At 42.2% G+C, this 15,413-nt stretch overlaps 1 protein-coding gene across 1 annotated transcript in view; it reads left to right on the top strand.

Annotated features, from left to right (window-relative positions):
• The first annotated feature begins 771 nt into the window (after positions 1-771).
• NPHS1 (NPHS1 adhesion molecule, nephrin) overlaps positions 772-15,413 on the top strand; it is a 103,527-nt gene continuing 88,885 nt past the window's right edge. Inside the window, exons 1-6 of the mRNA XM_067460668.1 lie at positions 772-915; positions 3,396-3,465; positions 5,794-5,994; positions 7,366-7,488; positions 8,455-8,586; positions 12,134-12,215. Of these exons, the coding sequence (XP_067316769.1) occupies positions 3,405-3,465; positions 5,794-5,994; positions 7,366-7,488; positions 8,455-8,586; positions 12,134-12,215 (599 nt within the window). The 5' untranslated portion in view covers positions 772-915; positions 3,396-3,404. The remainder of the gene's footprint in view (positions 916-3,395; positions 3,466-5,793; positions 5,995-7,365; positions 7,489-8,454; positions 8,587-12,133; positions 12,216-15,413) is intronic.

A 15,413-nucleotide genomic window follows, 5' to 3' on the forward strand; every position in this document is an offset into this window, starting at 1 on the left:
GCTTAGAAATGGAGATGAGCACCAACCCACACTGGACTTAATGTCAGGGGAAAACTTTTACCTTTACCTGTGTCCAAAGTATGACAGATACAGCTTAGCTGTCTTGGCTTTCATTGACAATTCAGGCTTGATTTGCTGTATGACCCATTAATTTGTCTTTTTAGCAGTCCATGGTATCTATAGAAATCTCCTCCCACACCTCACTTCATATCAGTTGATTGTCTCCTTTCCAGCTTTCTTCACCTAGATTGTTCTGAGGTTTCTGGGATCTATGACCTCGCAAGCTTTGAGGATGCCTGCCATTGATGCAGGTGAAACATCAGGAAAGAATGTGGTAGTAGTAATCTTTCCCCTCCCAACATTGTCTCAGCAGTCAAATTAGGTTTCAAGAGAACAGTCGCTTTCACTGCCGTGTGGTTTCGAGGCAGTGATATAGTAATGGTGAGGTCGTGAACCATATTTTCGTTTTTCCGGACCACTGGTGGTCCATGGACCACAGGTTGGGAATCCACTCTTTTAAAACCTCCATAGAAATTTAAACCAAAAATGGTGCATAGGGGAGGGGTGGCGCTTTAAAGTTATACTTGCCTTCTTTGAGGCAGAGTAATGTAAACGTTAAAACTTAACAGGAAATAGCATTCTGGAATTTGCTTACTACTTGAATGTAGCTGTAATTGAGTGGAAGCCACATCCCTTGCCTTAATGCAATCCAAGACTCCCCCATGGAAAATGGGTGGGCTGTACCCACCATGAAACATTTAAGAACTCCCTTGATAGATGGAAGTGGGCAGCTCCTACAAGGCAGAGATACGGAGGAGGAACCACAAAAGGAATCTCCACCATCTCACTGATTCGACAGTCACACTTCTGGAAAGGCAGTTAAGAGTCTGACCAACATTTGCCCCAGAAAACAAGGTAGGTTTATAGGAAAGGATGAGGTGCAGTTTCCTTGCTGTGTAACCTAGTTCATTTTTAAGGTATATTTTAATTCCATACAGAGGCTGTTGATACTTAATGGGACGGAAGGGGTAGAGTATCACCAAACAGTAACTGAAAAGGTCACCAAAGCAATTAGTTGTGCATTACAATCTACTCCTTCACATGGTCTAGTATAAGACTCTAAGAACACTTTGTATTTTCTCCATCCTGATGGTTGGGATGGTTGGGATGGATGTTGTAAACCGCGTTGAGTCGCCGGCTAGGCTGAGAAACGGCGGTATACAAATATAGCAAATAAATAAATAAATAAATAAATAAATGTTGGGAGTTGGGTGGATGGTACCACATTAGCTGAACCACCCTGGATTGTTGTGTTTGGCTACTATTAATGTCTAGGATATGTGCCAGCTCTATAGGTTGGCCTTTAAAGTCTGTAAGAAGAGTACAACCAGTTTGCTGGAGACCCAATGGGAATGTAACTACTGGAAAGGAGAGGAAGACATGGGAGGGGAGAGGGGAGGGTTTGTGGGGCTGGTGGGGGGGGGGGGGAGAAAAGTGAAGAGAAGAGCCAAGAGTGCATGGGGCAAACAATGCTGGTAGAGATGAGGCTAGGTAGGGACTGCTAGTAGGGAAAGCAGATCCCATTGGGTCACTCATTTTGTCTATGGCCCAAAATCACTAGAGGAAAAAACGGTACTATTCCATTATCTGGGCAGAGGCCACTAGGGGGTGCAGGAGAGAGAAGAATTGTCCATTTTATGGGGCACCTGGTGGCTTGAAGAAGTAAAACCATTTCCCCTGTTTTCCTGTTATTCCCCCCATCCATGTCCCCATCATGGAAACAGCTCTCATTTATGAAATGGGAAGGGGGGAGGGGAAATAATCAGCAAAAATGGGGGAAATGTTTTTCCTCCTTCAACTCTTCCCCCTGTAAAATGGACTATCCTTCTTTCTCTACCACCCCCTAGTGGCCTCTGCCTGGATAATGGAACAGTACCAAAAAAACTACTGGGGCATGTTATGTGGGGGCTTCAGGGTTTCCTGGGAGTCTTTTGGGTTGCAATATGCAGTCCACAATTGGAACTTTTCCTACATCTGGACTAGATGAATCAAAATGGCAGGGTGTTCCCAGATGTCTATTACATTGCAATTGCTTTGTCTCATTCATACTAAATTATGGGAAGTGGACAGAAAGTTATGGGGGAGGGCCTTCTTCATATAACCCTTATATGCTTTTCCATTGCTGCTTCTGGCCTTCTTTTATCTTCTAAGAAGGACAAAAGATGTGAGAGCTACACATTGTGTTTCTACTTTCAACCTGTGGGTCCCCAGATATTTTGATCTTCAGCTCCCAGAAATCCTAACAGCTGGTAAACACTGAGATTTCTGGGAGTTGTAGGCAAAAACATCTGGGAACCCACAGGCTGAGAACCACTGTACTAGAAGCACTAGGGTTAGGGTTTGGAACCTGGGTCCCCAGAAGTGTTTAGATACATTGCCCAGCAACCCCGGTAGCATGGGGAGGCCCTGCTCTCAGCTCTGCCTCTGTCGCAAACGTGCTTGTCAGGGACGAGAGACAGGGCCTTCTCGGTTGTGGCCCCCCGCCTGTGGATTTCACTCCCCGGTGAAATTAGATTATTGATGTCCCTCCATTCCTTTAGAAAGAAGTAAAAAACGTGGATGTGGGACCAGGCGTTTGGGTAATCTTGCTGACAATGACAGTGACAATGATGACAATCTCTATGGAAATAGACTATGGACATGCCTGATGGAGTCTCTAACTACAGAATTCGGCTCAGAAAAGGCCACCAGGCTATTACTGAAACAGGAACAGATTTTAATTAATTAATGTGATTTAATATTTTAAATGTATGTAATTATTGGATTTTATTATGTATTTTAATATGTATACATTGAAGGCATCAAATTGTTGCTGGCTGGAAGCGGCCCTGAGTCGTCACCCCCCCCCCCCCCCGGGGTTGAGAAGGGCGGGGTACAAATTTCTGAAATAAAATAATAAAATATAATAATAAATAAATAAATAGCTAGAAAGGTGGTAGTGCCATAACTCTTGGGGCCCTTCTACACAGCCATATAACCCAGAATATCAAGGCACATAATCCACAATATCTGCTCTGAACTGGGTTATCTGAGTCTACACTGCCATATAATCTAATTCCATATGGATTTTATATAGCTGTGTGGAAGGGGCCTTGGAGTTACAATTTTGGGAACTATAAGAATAGAAATTCCCATCTTCTTTGGTTTTTAATGCTAGGCCTTCCCCTCTTATATTTCAGTTCAACATTTTCCGTAGGATCTAGTGGAGATAGGTGACAAAGTGAACGCTTGCCATCACCTACCATTATCTGTCACACTCTTCACTTTGCGTCTGATAATTGAGTGTCTCTTCCAAAATTCAGAAATCCTTACTTTTTTTTCTGCCAAAACTCCAGCAGGTAGGAATGGTGCCCCAGAGTCTGGATGCCCTGTTGATCTTCTTCCTCCTGGACCTGAACAAAGGAGGTAGGAATATTTCAGTCACAGAAAGTAAGTGGACTGTTGCTGTGCCTTTTCAAAGACCATTTATATCTAGTCCTGTTTCCTAGAAACTCTAGCCTTAAGAACAAAGCAGCAGCAGCAACAGCACAACAACATTAATACATTAATTAAGTAAGTAAAGTCCAATTTACTGCCTTCAGACCCCAAATCAGCAGCTTGATGCAGCTGTGTCTAATGACAGGGCCAGCCCTGGGGTGTCATGAAACAGTAGGAAATTGTTAATTATTTATGTTGTGGCTGTTATTGTCTCTTTCCTCCCATGGAGATGGGCTTATAGGATTTGCTGCCTCTTGGGCTATGATGATTTGGTTTGCTCCCAGTACCATGGCAAGAGGTTGGGTATGACACCTGGCATCGTACCTCAGACCAGAAAATGATTTGTGCCCAGTCTGCATTCCCATTAAATATTGGCAAATGATGGTGAATCTCCTGATGAGGAAGCAATTACAATTGACCCTCTGAATCCACAGATTTTGGGCCCATGGATTAAACCTCCCATTGCTTGAATTCTTATTTTTAAAAGCAAAAAAAGCAAACATTGATTCTACCATTTTATATAAGGAACATTGTTTCAGCATGCTGTTGTATATAAGAGGCCTTGAGCATCTATGAATTTTGGTATCCACGGGGGCTCCTGTAACCAAATTCCAGTGGGCTACTGTAGATCTTTTGGACGTGGGAATTTAAACTCTTCTCTGATTTTCTGATTTTTTTCTAAACTTAGTCTGCCTCACAAGATTGCTGTGGAAACCAAATATGCATGTGCAGGTACAAGTGTACCAAGAGCTCCTATTTTGTTTGCTTTGTATTGAATGTTTGTTGTAGTCCTAAGTTTCAGGGACTTTGCAGATAGGTGGCTTCTTTTGGCTGCAATCATAGGGCAAGCCACCTGTCAATTATAGTTAGGTTCCCTGGTCCCGCCCCCTTTTGGGGTTTTTGGAGGGAATAGGAGCCCTTTTTGGGTTAGTCCACACAGAGAAGCCTTTCATGCAGGACATAATACCAAGAGCTCCTGTAGAAAGCCTCGTCTTCTACGGCTTGGCCAGGGAGATATACAGCCCACAGCTTGGCCGAGGTTATACAGCCCTACAGTTCCTTTGCTGAAGGACTTCAGTCAGCCATCACGGAAACCTGAATTCTTTTTCCCCTGGAAGTCTACAAAGCTCTGCTTGGTAAGGGTCACTCGCGGAAGCCAGAAGCAGTTGGTACCGGGTGCAGGGGCTCCACGCCAACAGAGGCAAAGACAGACTGCCCAGATTAGAAGTTAAGGATTTCCTCATTAGTTACAGTTATGAAGATAGTGCCTGTTCCCTGTGGACAAGATTGAGAGAGAGCCAATAGACTGTTAAGAAAGCCTTAAAGTACCTGTTTGTTTTCATTAATAAAGAACTTTGTTGAACCTTTAAGCAATCTAAAGACTCTGTTTAAGGAAATCCAAAGGCCTTTAATCTGAGGCAGCCCCGGCGTCCCATTTGGGCACACAGAATTTATGTCCTGTCTACGGTCTTATGCACAGGCCCAGCGTGCGACAACATAATGCAGATTACTTCACCTTAATAAAATTGACAGTAGGGTTTTGCAGCTGACAGATGGTAATTTTGTCAGCGCCGATTGTGTTTAAGTGCAGGCCAAGGTCTTTAGGCACTGTATCCAGTATGCCGATCACCTCTCGGACCACCTTGACTGTCTTGTACCAGAGTCTTTGCAGTTTGATCTTTAAATCCTCATATTGTGTCAGCTTTTCCAGTTGTTTCTCTTCAATCTTGCTGTCACCTGGGATTCCAACATTGACAATGAATATGTGTTTTTTTAACATGATCATGGGGTCAGGAGTATTGTGCTCCAAAATTCTGTCAGGCTGAATTTGGAAGTCCCAGAGTAGTTTGACGTGTTCATTTCTGTAACTTTTTGAGGCTTGTGGTCCCACCAGTTCTTTGTAGCAGGCAGATAGTATTTGTGGCACAAGTTCCAATGAATCATCTGAGCAACAGTGTTATGCCTCTGCTTGTAGTCTGTCTGCACAATCTTCTTGCAGCAGCTGAGGATGTGATCTATTGCTTCATCTCCTTCCTTGCAGAGTCTACACTTGGGATCTGTTGTCGACTTTTCAATTCTGGCTTTGATGGCCTTTGTGAGCCACATCCATGTTTTTTCTTGGTCAGTTTTGCTCTCATATTTTTCCTAGGAACTGTCAGTTCTTCTTCTTCTTCTTCTTCTTCTTCTTATTATTATTATTATTATTATTAGAGAAACCTTGACTGTTGGTTGTTATTCATTTTTAATCTCTCTTAGGTCTTGCAGAGAACTTTCAGCAGGCTTTTCGAGTGGAACCAGTTAATACCACCATTCATGAAGGGGAAACAGCTCTGTTAAAGTGTGAGGTGGACAACCCCTCTGGCATTGTGCAATGGGTGAAGGATGGGCTTTTGCTGGGCCCAGACCGGCACATTCCACGGTTTCCTCGTTACAGCATGGTGGGGGACACCAACAAAGGTGAGCTACTCTATGTTTTGGGTCAGGCAAAGTGCACTTTAGTCCCTGCTGTCTGTTCGGCCGTTGAGTCATTGCGGCACAATCGTTTTAGTGCCAGTCTAGGATTCTGGGAGACCTGAGCTGGAATATCTGCTTGGCCATGGAAAACTGATTGGCTGATGATGGGCAGATAACATTCTCTCAGCCTCAGAAGAAGGAAATGACAAACAACCTCTTGCTAAGGATTTGCCATAGGGTTGCCATAATCAGAAATGATTTGAAGACATACAAAAACAGCAGCTGGGTGGATAGACATGAGCAATTTTGTCTCATTTTCATTAAAGGACTATGGCATGTCATATTGCTACTGCTCCGCTGAACTTTTCACTATATTCTCCCTGTAAATACCATTTAAAACAGTGTTTCTCAACTTAGGGGTCAGGACCCCTGGGTGGGAGTCATGAGGGGGTGTCAGAGAGGCCACCAAAAACCATCAGAAAACACAGTATTTTCTGTTTGTCATGGGGGTTCTGTGTGGGAAGTTTGGCCCAATTCTATCGTTGGTGGGGTTCAGAATGCTCTTTGATTGTAGGTGAACTATAAATCCTAGCAACTAGAAGTCCCAAATGTGAAGGTCTATTTTCCCCGAACTCCAACAGTGTTCAAATTTGGGCCTGTTGAGTATTTGTGTCAAGTTTGGTCGAGATCCATCATTGTTTGAGTCCACAGTGCGCTCTGGATGTAGGTGAACTACAACTCCAAAACTCAAGGTCAATGCCTACCAAACCCTTCCAGTATTTTCTGTTGATCATGGGAGTTCTGTATGCCAAGTTTGGTTTGATTTAATTGTTGGTGGAGTTCAGAATCCCCTTTGATTGTAGCTTAACTATAAACCTCAGCATCTACAAAGTCACCTCCCTCCCATTTTGGGCATATTGGGTATTTGTGCCAAATTTGGTGCAGTTAATGAAAATACATCCTGCATATCAGATATTTACATTACGATTCATAACAGTAGCAAAATGACAGTTATGAAGTAGCAATTAAAAAAAATTATGGTTGAGGGTCACCACAACATGAGGAACTGTATTAAGGGGTCACGGCATAAGGAAGGTTGAGGACCACTACTTTAAAATAATGTATGTGTGAAGCATATATGCTGCTGAGCTCACTGGGAAGAAAGGTGGGACACAAATATGGAATATTTGGTTCCTGTTTCCAAAAGGAACCAAATCCATCTGACTAGATTTTTAAAAAGATTGGAAAAAAAACCCTCCACAAATGTAATTAGTAACTGAAGTAGGGAGGAAGAAACCTCTGTTTGCTTGGGCATGTCGGAGGAAAGGGAGGATGTGCATGTAATTAATAAATAATTGTTTTCTGATGCTCCAGGCCAGTATCACTTGCAAGTAATGAGGAGTCAACTGGATGATGACGCTTCATATGAATGCCAGGTGGGACCCTCCGAGAAAAGTGCTGGTATTATTTCCCGCAGCGTGCAGCTTACGGTGCTTAGTAAGTACCAGAGGGAATCTGTGCTCTGCTCGATTGCCCTCCTAATCAGATCTCTGCTACTTCCTCCTCCTCCAAATTTCGTTCAGAAACCAGCTCAGCATAAAGCATAGCTGCTTTAAACCTGCTCAGATTATTTGCCTATCTCTTCTCCCATGAGAAATCTTAAGGACCAAAATAAATCTTGATATGCTATTAGGGATCTTGTGCTGTTAACTCGGAGGGCAGAAGCCCGCAAAGTTTGAGAGCAGAATTCAAAGCAGGTAGACTGCCTGCTCTCTCTCTCAATCTCCGTGCTACTCACTTTCCCCCTGTTTTTCTTTCTGCTCCCCCTTTCCTTCTGTCTCTTTTTCTGGTCTCTTTTTTCTCTGACCAACCTCTTTTAATCCCTCTTTCTCTTTCTACCAAACCCTCGCCTCTATCTCTCTCTCTAACCCCATCTACACCGCCATATAATCCAGTTTCTGAATCTAGGTTATCTACTTTGAATATGGGAACCCCCAGTGGTGCAATGGGTTAAACCCTTGTGCTGGCAGGACTGAAGTCCAACAGGTTGCAGGTTCGAATCCGGAGAGAGTGCAGATGAGCTCCCCCTGTCAGCTCCAGCTTCCCATGCGAGGACATGAGATAAGTCTCCCACAAGGATGGTAAAACATCAAAATATCCGGGAGTCCCCTGGGCAACGTCTGTGCAGACGGCCAATTCTCTCTCTCCAGAAGCGACTTGCAGTTTCTCAAGTCGCTCCTGACATTAAAAAAACAAACACACTTTGAACTGGATTGTATGGCAGTGTAGAAGCAGCCTCCTCTCACTCCGACTTCCCATCACTGGGCAGAACTGGGGATGGATCATTTTTGCCATGGGTTTGAAGACATGACAATGATTTCTGAAGGTGCTCATGACAGCAGAAGTGAAGGGAGGAAAGAATCCTTGGGTCAACGTTTCCCACTTTGCTTCTTTTCTGAACAGTTCCCCCCAAAAGACCATTCATTATGGAATATGAAGCCAACAGTACTGTGACTTGGGTGGCTGGCAAGGAATACACGCTGAGTTGCCAAGTGAATGATGCCCGGCCTCCAGCTGAGATTGCCTTTAGTACGGGTAAGGAAATGACTTTCAGCACCCCATTTCTTCCTGAAGCTGGGTTGATACATGCCCCCCCCCAATATCTTTAAGTAGAGAAATAATCAGAGGCTGCATTGCACTGCTAGGCAGAATTTCATTTGGCGAATAGACAACTGCAAATATCCTTGTAATCTTTGCACGCAAGCACGCCAGTGTATGCAACTATTACAAGTATGGAAGGCCAGCCCTATGCTTAGTGAAGGATCTTCTGTAGGTGGCAGATGCTCAGAAGTTTAGAAAGATGTTGGAAGAGAGAGGTGTGCGCACTGAATATGCTCCTAGCACAGACAGTGCTGGTAAATGCAGTCTCATTGCAAGTCCTGAAAAACAGAATCAGCTGCTTGTTGGGTTTTGTACAAGAGGTGCCAAATGAAACGCCACAGGATATAAATGGAGGCACAGCAGCAACTCACAAAAGCAGGACATTTTTGATAGCAAATGGGCCGTGGTAGCACAGCGGTTAAAACCGCTAGCTGCAAGAAAAGCTGCTGACCAAATGGTTAGCAGTTTGAAGCCATGAATTGGGGTAAGCTCCCAACTGTCAGCCCTAGCTTCTGCCAACCTAGCAGTTCAATGGCATGCAGTCCAAGTAGATCAATAGACACCGCCTTGGTGGGATGGAAAAAGGACGCCCCATGCAGACATGCCCACAAAATGATCAGAGATGTCCACAGACAGTAGGCTCCTCGGCATGGAAAATGGAACTAGAGTACCTCCCCATGGTCAGAGTTGAGCATCACCTCCAGACGCCAGAGATGAAAAAAGAGGAAGGCTTGTCTTATCTGTGTATTGTATGTCATTGTTCGTTGTGTAAAAAACATTGAATTTTTGCTTTATATGTATATTATAATCTGCTCTGAGCCCCTCCGGGGAGATAAAACAGAATATAAATAAAGTGCATTATTATGATTGCACTCCATGCTAGCCATCAGATTATGGGAGTCCAAAAAAGGAACTCTTCCCAGCTCTTCTTCTGGAGCACAATCTATGTAGAAACTACTTGGTTTGAGGATCATTTAAATATTTTGCTACTCTTTCCGACCACAGTAGTTTGCTCTTTGTAGTTGAAAAGGCTGCCATGTTGTTTTTTATCATTGACATGAACTGGTTTAAGGCAGTTCCTCTCCCAAACAGCTTCGGGTTCAATCAAAGTCATTGACTGCATACATGTCTTTTTCAAAGTTTTGGATTACTTATTTTTGGAGAAATTTCATTCATAACCTTTTTGAAAAGAAAAATGATGTCATATCTTTTTGGCAAATGTGAATCTCCATGAACATCTGGAGGCCACCTTTTGAAAACCACTAGACAAGGAAAGGCATGACCTTGTTAGAAGTCAATGCTTTGAAAGAAAGGATGTTCACAAGCATTTATGTAATGGCACACAGATAAAACATGTCTGTTAAGCAGATAAACCATGTCTCTGAACTGCCAGGAACAAAGAAATGCCACTGCACAAAAATAACATATACAAGGGTTGAATGAAAAGTAATGCCTCCACCTTTGTTACTTGAGTTTGGATGAGAATATTTTAATAAATGAAATGCAGAAATAATCCTTAGAATGTGCTATTTAACTACCACTATTCACTTTTCAACATAATCACCGGACAACTGGATACATTTCTGCCAACAATGAACAAGTTTTCTGAAGCCGTCATGGAAGAAGTTGCCACTCTGTTTCTGCAACCCATCGTGCACAGATCTTCTGATAGCCAAGCAAAGCAATAATGTGACCCACATGTTCTTGTGAAATGCCAATTATGCTTGAAATTTCTCTCTGAGTGATACGACTATCATCCTGAATCACTCTGTCAACTTTTTGCTTGTGAAACTCAGTGGTTGCTGTCACAGGACGTCCAACTTTTTGTTTGTCATGCAAGTCAGATGTTCCCACCTCAACATCTTTAAACTTACTCGCCCAATGACGCACAGTACTCACATCCACACAATCACCATAAACAGCTTGCATTCTCTGATGAATTTCCTTTGAGGTGGCACCTTCTGCTGTTAAGAATTCAATGACTGCACATTGCTTAAGTCGCATTGGCCGACCGTCTGCGCAGGATTCCATACTTTGCACTTTAATAACACAACCGTTCAATGCTAGGCTTCCCGCCAAAATGGAACTGTAGAGGAGAGTCTACTGAACAAGCCAGTACCTGCCGTATACCAGTACTGCCATTTGTTGAGGCGTTACAAAGGTGGAGGAATTACTTTTCATTCAACCCTTGTATATGGCTAGTAGAGTTTTGAAAATGTTTCTTTGAAACTGAAGTTGAAATTGCAGTTGCCCAAAAAACATATACTCTTTCTTGGAATCTCTTAGTTTAAAAATACGCACTCAGAGACAAAAAAGCAAAGTCTTTAAAAAGTAACTTATGTTTACCCACAAACATCTTGCATTAATTTAGCATATAGGCACATTTCTTATTGATGTTCAGTTACAGTTAGGATGTAGTTTCCCTGTGTTGAGAACACAGGGCATCATTCTTATCAATAGTCCATAGTCCAAAGTCTTTAAGCATGGAAGTCCAAACTGTAATTGTACTCACTGCTTCTCAAAGCAAACATAATGTAAACTATTCCTGCACGAGTCCAAAAGACATCTGCTTCTATTGAAGCCCAAAAGCCCAAAAGCATCCAGCATCCTCCTCCACTGAGGTCTAAAGCAAACTGCTAACATATTGTCGAAGGCTTTCATGGCTGGAATCACTGGGTTGTTGTAGGTTTTTTTGGGCTATATGGCCATGTTCTAGAGGCATTCTCTCCTGACATTTTGCCTGCATTTATGGCAAGCATCCTCAGAGATAGTGAAGACCTCACTACCTCTGAGGATGCTTGCCATAGATGCAGGCGAAACGTCAGGAGAGAATGCCTCTAGAACATGGCCATATAGCCCGAAAAACCCTACAAAAACCCACAAACTGCTAACCTTGAAGGCCAAAAGCATACTGATGACAAAATGGCGTCTTGAGTCTGAACATGCTCTGTACAATCACATGTCTGTAGCCCTTCCTGCACCAAAGAGGCAGTCAAACTGGCAAATCAATAGATTCAAACAATACATATTAGCAAATATATACATAAACAAATAGTGAAGACTTGGAAGGCTGCTATTTCCAACACTTATGCACTTGATACGTATATGATATTCATGGGTAACATATCAATGCTGAAAATGATCAATGCCCGTTTTCATACCTTTGCCTTTGATACTTCACAATTCTAGTGCTGTGATTCCACTTTATTGGCCATGATTCTGCTCAATAGATTTCTGGGTATTTGCAGTTTAGAGTGGGGTATTTAGAATTGTCTGGTAGGGAGGCAAAGTGCCTCAGCTAACACCAGCTTTCCAATGACTACAGCCCTGGAAGTTATAGTGGAGTCATGGTGCTCAAGCTGCGTAGTGTGAAAGGAGTCAAACCAATTGAACTATTTTAAGGGCTACTGCAGGACTGTTTGGAAGGTTGATTTGATCAGTGAATTCACATCGCTCTTAACCACCTTCTCTTTCTCTGCAGGTGACAAAGATCTGACAGATGTGACATCTCACGTCCAGCCTGGCTCCAATGATAAACTCTTTAACACTGAGGCAACCCTTAGGTGGGAAGAGACTGTCGGGGCTTTAAATTATAGGATGGATGTAGGACATTATTTTGTCTCTGATAACAAAATGTCTTATATTGGGAGCATTTGATTTCTATCATTTAAAACTGCAATCAATGGAAGAAGAGAGCCAAAGAAGAGGGGTGGGATGGGGGAGTTCGAATTACTTTCTTTCCATGCTGCCTTCTTTCCTCCTTGCCTCCTCTCTCATTCTCTCTAGCTCTCTCTGTTTGGATATCTATTTATCTATCTCTACATTTTAAAACTAACCACAAATCGAATTTTCTGGGTACCATGTATCATAGATAAAGGTAAAGGTTTCCCTTTGACATAAGTGTAGTCGCTCATCTCCATTTCTATGCCGAAGAGCCAGCGTTGTCCTTAGACACCTCCAAGGTCATATGGCTGGCATGACTGCATGGAGCGCCATTACCTTCCTGCAGAAGCAGTACCTATTTATCTACTCACATTTGCATGACCAGGCCAATTAGATTTGACGCGGATGACTGGGACGATTTTAAATGGTGTATTTTAATATATTGATAAATGTTTTGTAATGTTTATGTATTCTATGTGAATTTGTGTAATGGCATTGAATGTTTGCCGTAGATATACTATGCTCCGCCCTGAGTCCCCTTTGGGGTGAGAAGGGCGGAATATAAATGTTTTAAATAAATAAATAAATAAATAAATGTTTTTGAACTGCTAGGTTGGCAGAAGTTGGGGCTAACAGTGGGAGCTCACTCCATTCATGGATTCGAACTGCCGACCTTCTGGTCAGCAAGTTCTGCAGCTCAGCGATTTAACCCGCTGTGCCACCACGGCCCCTGTATAATATTTTCTAGGGCTGGGCAACCACGGAAAAAATTGTTTCTAAACTCGATTCGTTTTTAGGGGGTTTTTGCGTTTCGATTTTTAAAAGAATTCCGAAATTTTTCTTTAAAAAAGTTTGAAATTTACGAAATTTCGGAAATTACGAAACAGTTACGAATCGATTCGTTAATGGTGGACGCGACTGCGCAATACGCTAAAAAAACCTCCAAATGGGGCAGGGAAAACTTCTGAAGCTTCCCTCTCCCTCTGTTGTTGACTGTTGGTGTGATAATTATATTTTTTTCACTGATAAAACAAACAACAACTATAAAACTTGCACCAGACATGCGGAAATAATAACGAAACAATTTTGAAACGATTTCGAAACGATTTCGAAACAATTACGAAACAATTACGAAACAATTACGAAACAAATTGAAAAATTCGTGTCGATTTTTAGTTGCTCCTGAATGGTTCAATATCGCTTCGTTATAAAAAAAACGAATTAATAACGAATTACGAAATTAACAAACGAAACCGCCCAGCCCTAATATTTTCTGTAAAAAATATCTAATAAAAACAGGCAGGGTTGGGATCATGGGAAAAGTTATTTGGCCAGAACTCTCAGGGGTCGTTCACACCAGAACAAAAATCTGGTGCTGTAGGAACACAAGATGCACCATTTTAGACTTCTTGCTTTGCAGTTTCTATGACAAATAGTTATTTTTCTCATGTGTATATCTGGATCAAGAGGCCTTCAGGGGGTAGGTGGGGTAGACTAGGGGGTGGCAGGTATCACCATTTTTAAAAACATGTAGATCTGGGCTTTCACAGTTGAAAAGGCAGAGTAATCTCTGTCTTTCTCCTTGGACTGTAAAACAGTAGCAGAGCTTTGGTGACCCCGAGAAGAAAAAGCACAGTTTATTTTGCCTTTTCAACAATTTATTTATTTATTTCATGTCAAAAGCACTGCATAGATAAGTTTAAAACTGATAAAATAGAGGAAGCAGCTAAATAATTCTTGACCAAAAATGGGCAACAGCAAACACATTGTCTGTAGCTTTAAAAAAAATCCTCCCCTGTGCATGAGGCAGGGCATTGTAGACAAGCATACAGATACGGATTTATAGATGAACTATAAATCCCAAAAACTACAACTCCCAAGTGTCAAGGTCTATTTTCCCCAAACTCCACCAGTGTTCACATTTGGGCATATTAAGTATCTGTGCCAAGTTTGGTCCAGATCCATCATTGTTTGAGGCCACATTGCTCTCTGGATGTAGGTGAACTACAACTCCAAAACTCAAGGCTAATGCCCACCAATCCCTTCCAGTGTTTTCTGTTGGTCATGGGAGTCCTGTGTGCCAAGTTTGGTTCAATTCCATCGTTGGTGGATTTCGGAATGCTCTTTGATTGTAGGTGAACTATAAATCACAGCAAGTACAACTCCCAAATGATAAAATCAATTTTTTGAGTGATGGTCTCTCCTTGGGTTAGTAGGTGTCTTGTGGCCAAATTTGGTGGCAATTTGTCCAGCGGATTTTGAGTTATGATGTCACTCAAAACAAATAGAGCATTTATATATATATATATATATATATATATATATATATATATATAGAGAGAGAGAGAGAGAGAGAGAGAGAGAGAGAGAGAGAGAGAGAGAGACTAGCTGTACCCACCACACATTGATGTGGCCAACCTTCCCACCCTCTTTTTCTCCTTTGTTTCCCTCCCTCCCTCCCTCCCTCTTTCCTTACTTCTTTCCCTTTTTTTCTTTCCTTCTCTCCTTCCTTCTTTCCCTCCTTCTTTCTCTATCGCTTTCCTTCCTTCCCCTCCCTTTTTCTTTCTCTCCTTTCTTCCTTCTCTACCTATTCTTGGACTGTAACTCCCAGCAGTCCTCGTGATCTATCTACCTACCTACCTACTTACCTACCTACCTACCTACCTACCTATTTCTATCTAATCTGTCAATCTGTCCAGGAATAGGAAATCTATATGAATAAAAATGTAATGTTCGTTTGTGGGATTAACATAATTCAAAAACCACTGGATGAATTGACACCAAATTTGGACACAATACACCTGTCAGGCCAACAAGTGGCCATCAAAAAACACAGCAGATGAGACTTAAAAGCCAAGAAACAAAAAATACACTACAATGCATGCACAAAACCAGATATATACACAAATACACATATATACACACACACATATATATGCATATATACACATACAAAACTTATAAACACAGACTGGGCCACAGCAACGTGTGGCAGGGGACAGCTAGTTGGAAATATGTAGGGATTGGGATGTTCTCAAAGAGAGCCAATGAGAAAAAAGCTTGCATCTTGGAAGCAGTGCATTTGGATCATCCTTCTC

Source organism: Anolis sagrei, chromosome X (genome assembly GCF_037176765.1).
Source record: "Anolis sagrei isolate rAnoSag1 chromosome X, rAnoSag1.mat, whole genome shotgun sequence".
NCBI classification, from domain to species: domain Eukaryota; kingdom Metazoa; phylum Chordata; class Lepidosauria; order Squamata; family Dactyloidae; genus Anolis; species Anolis sagrei.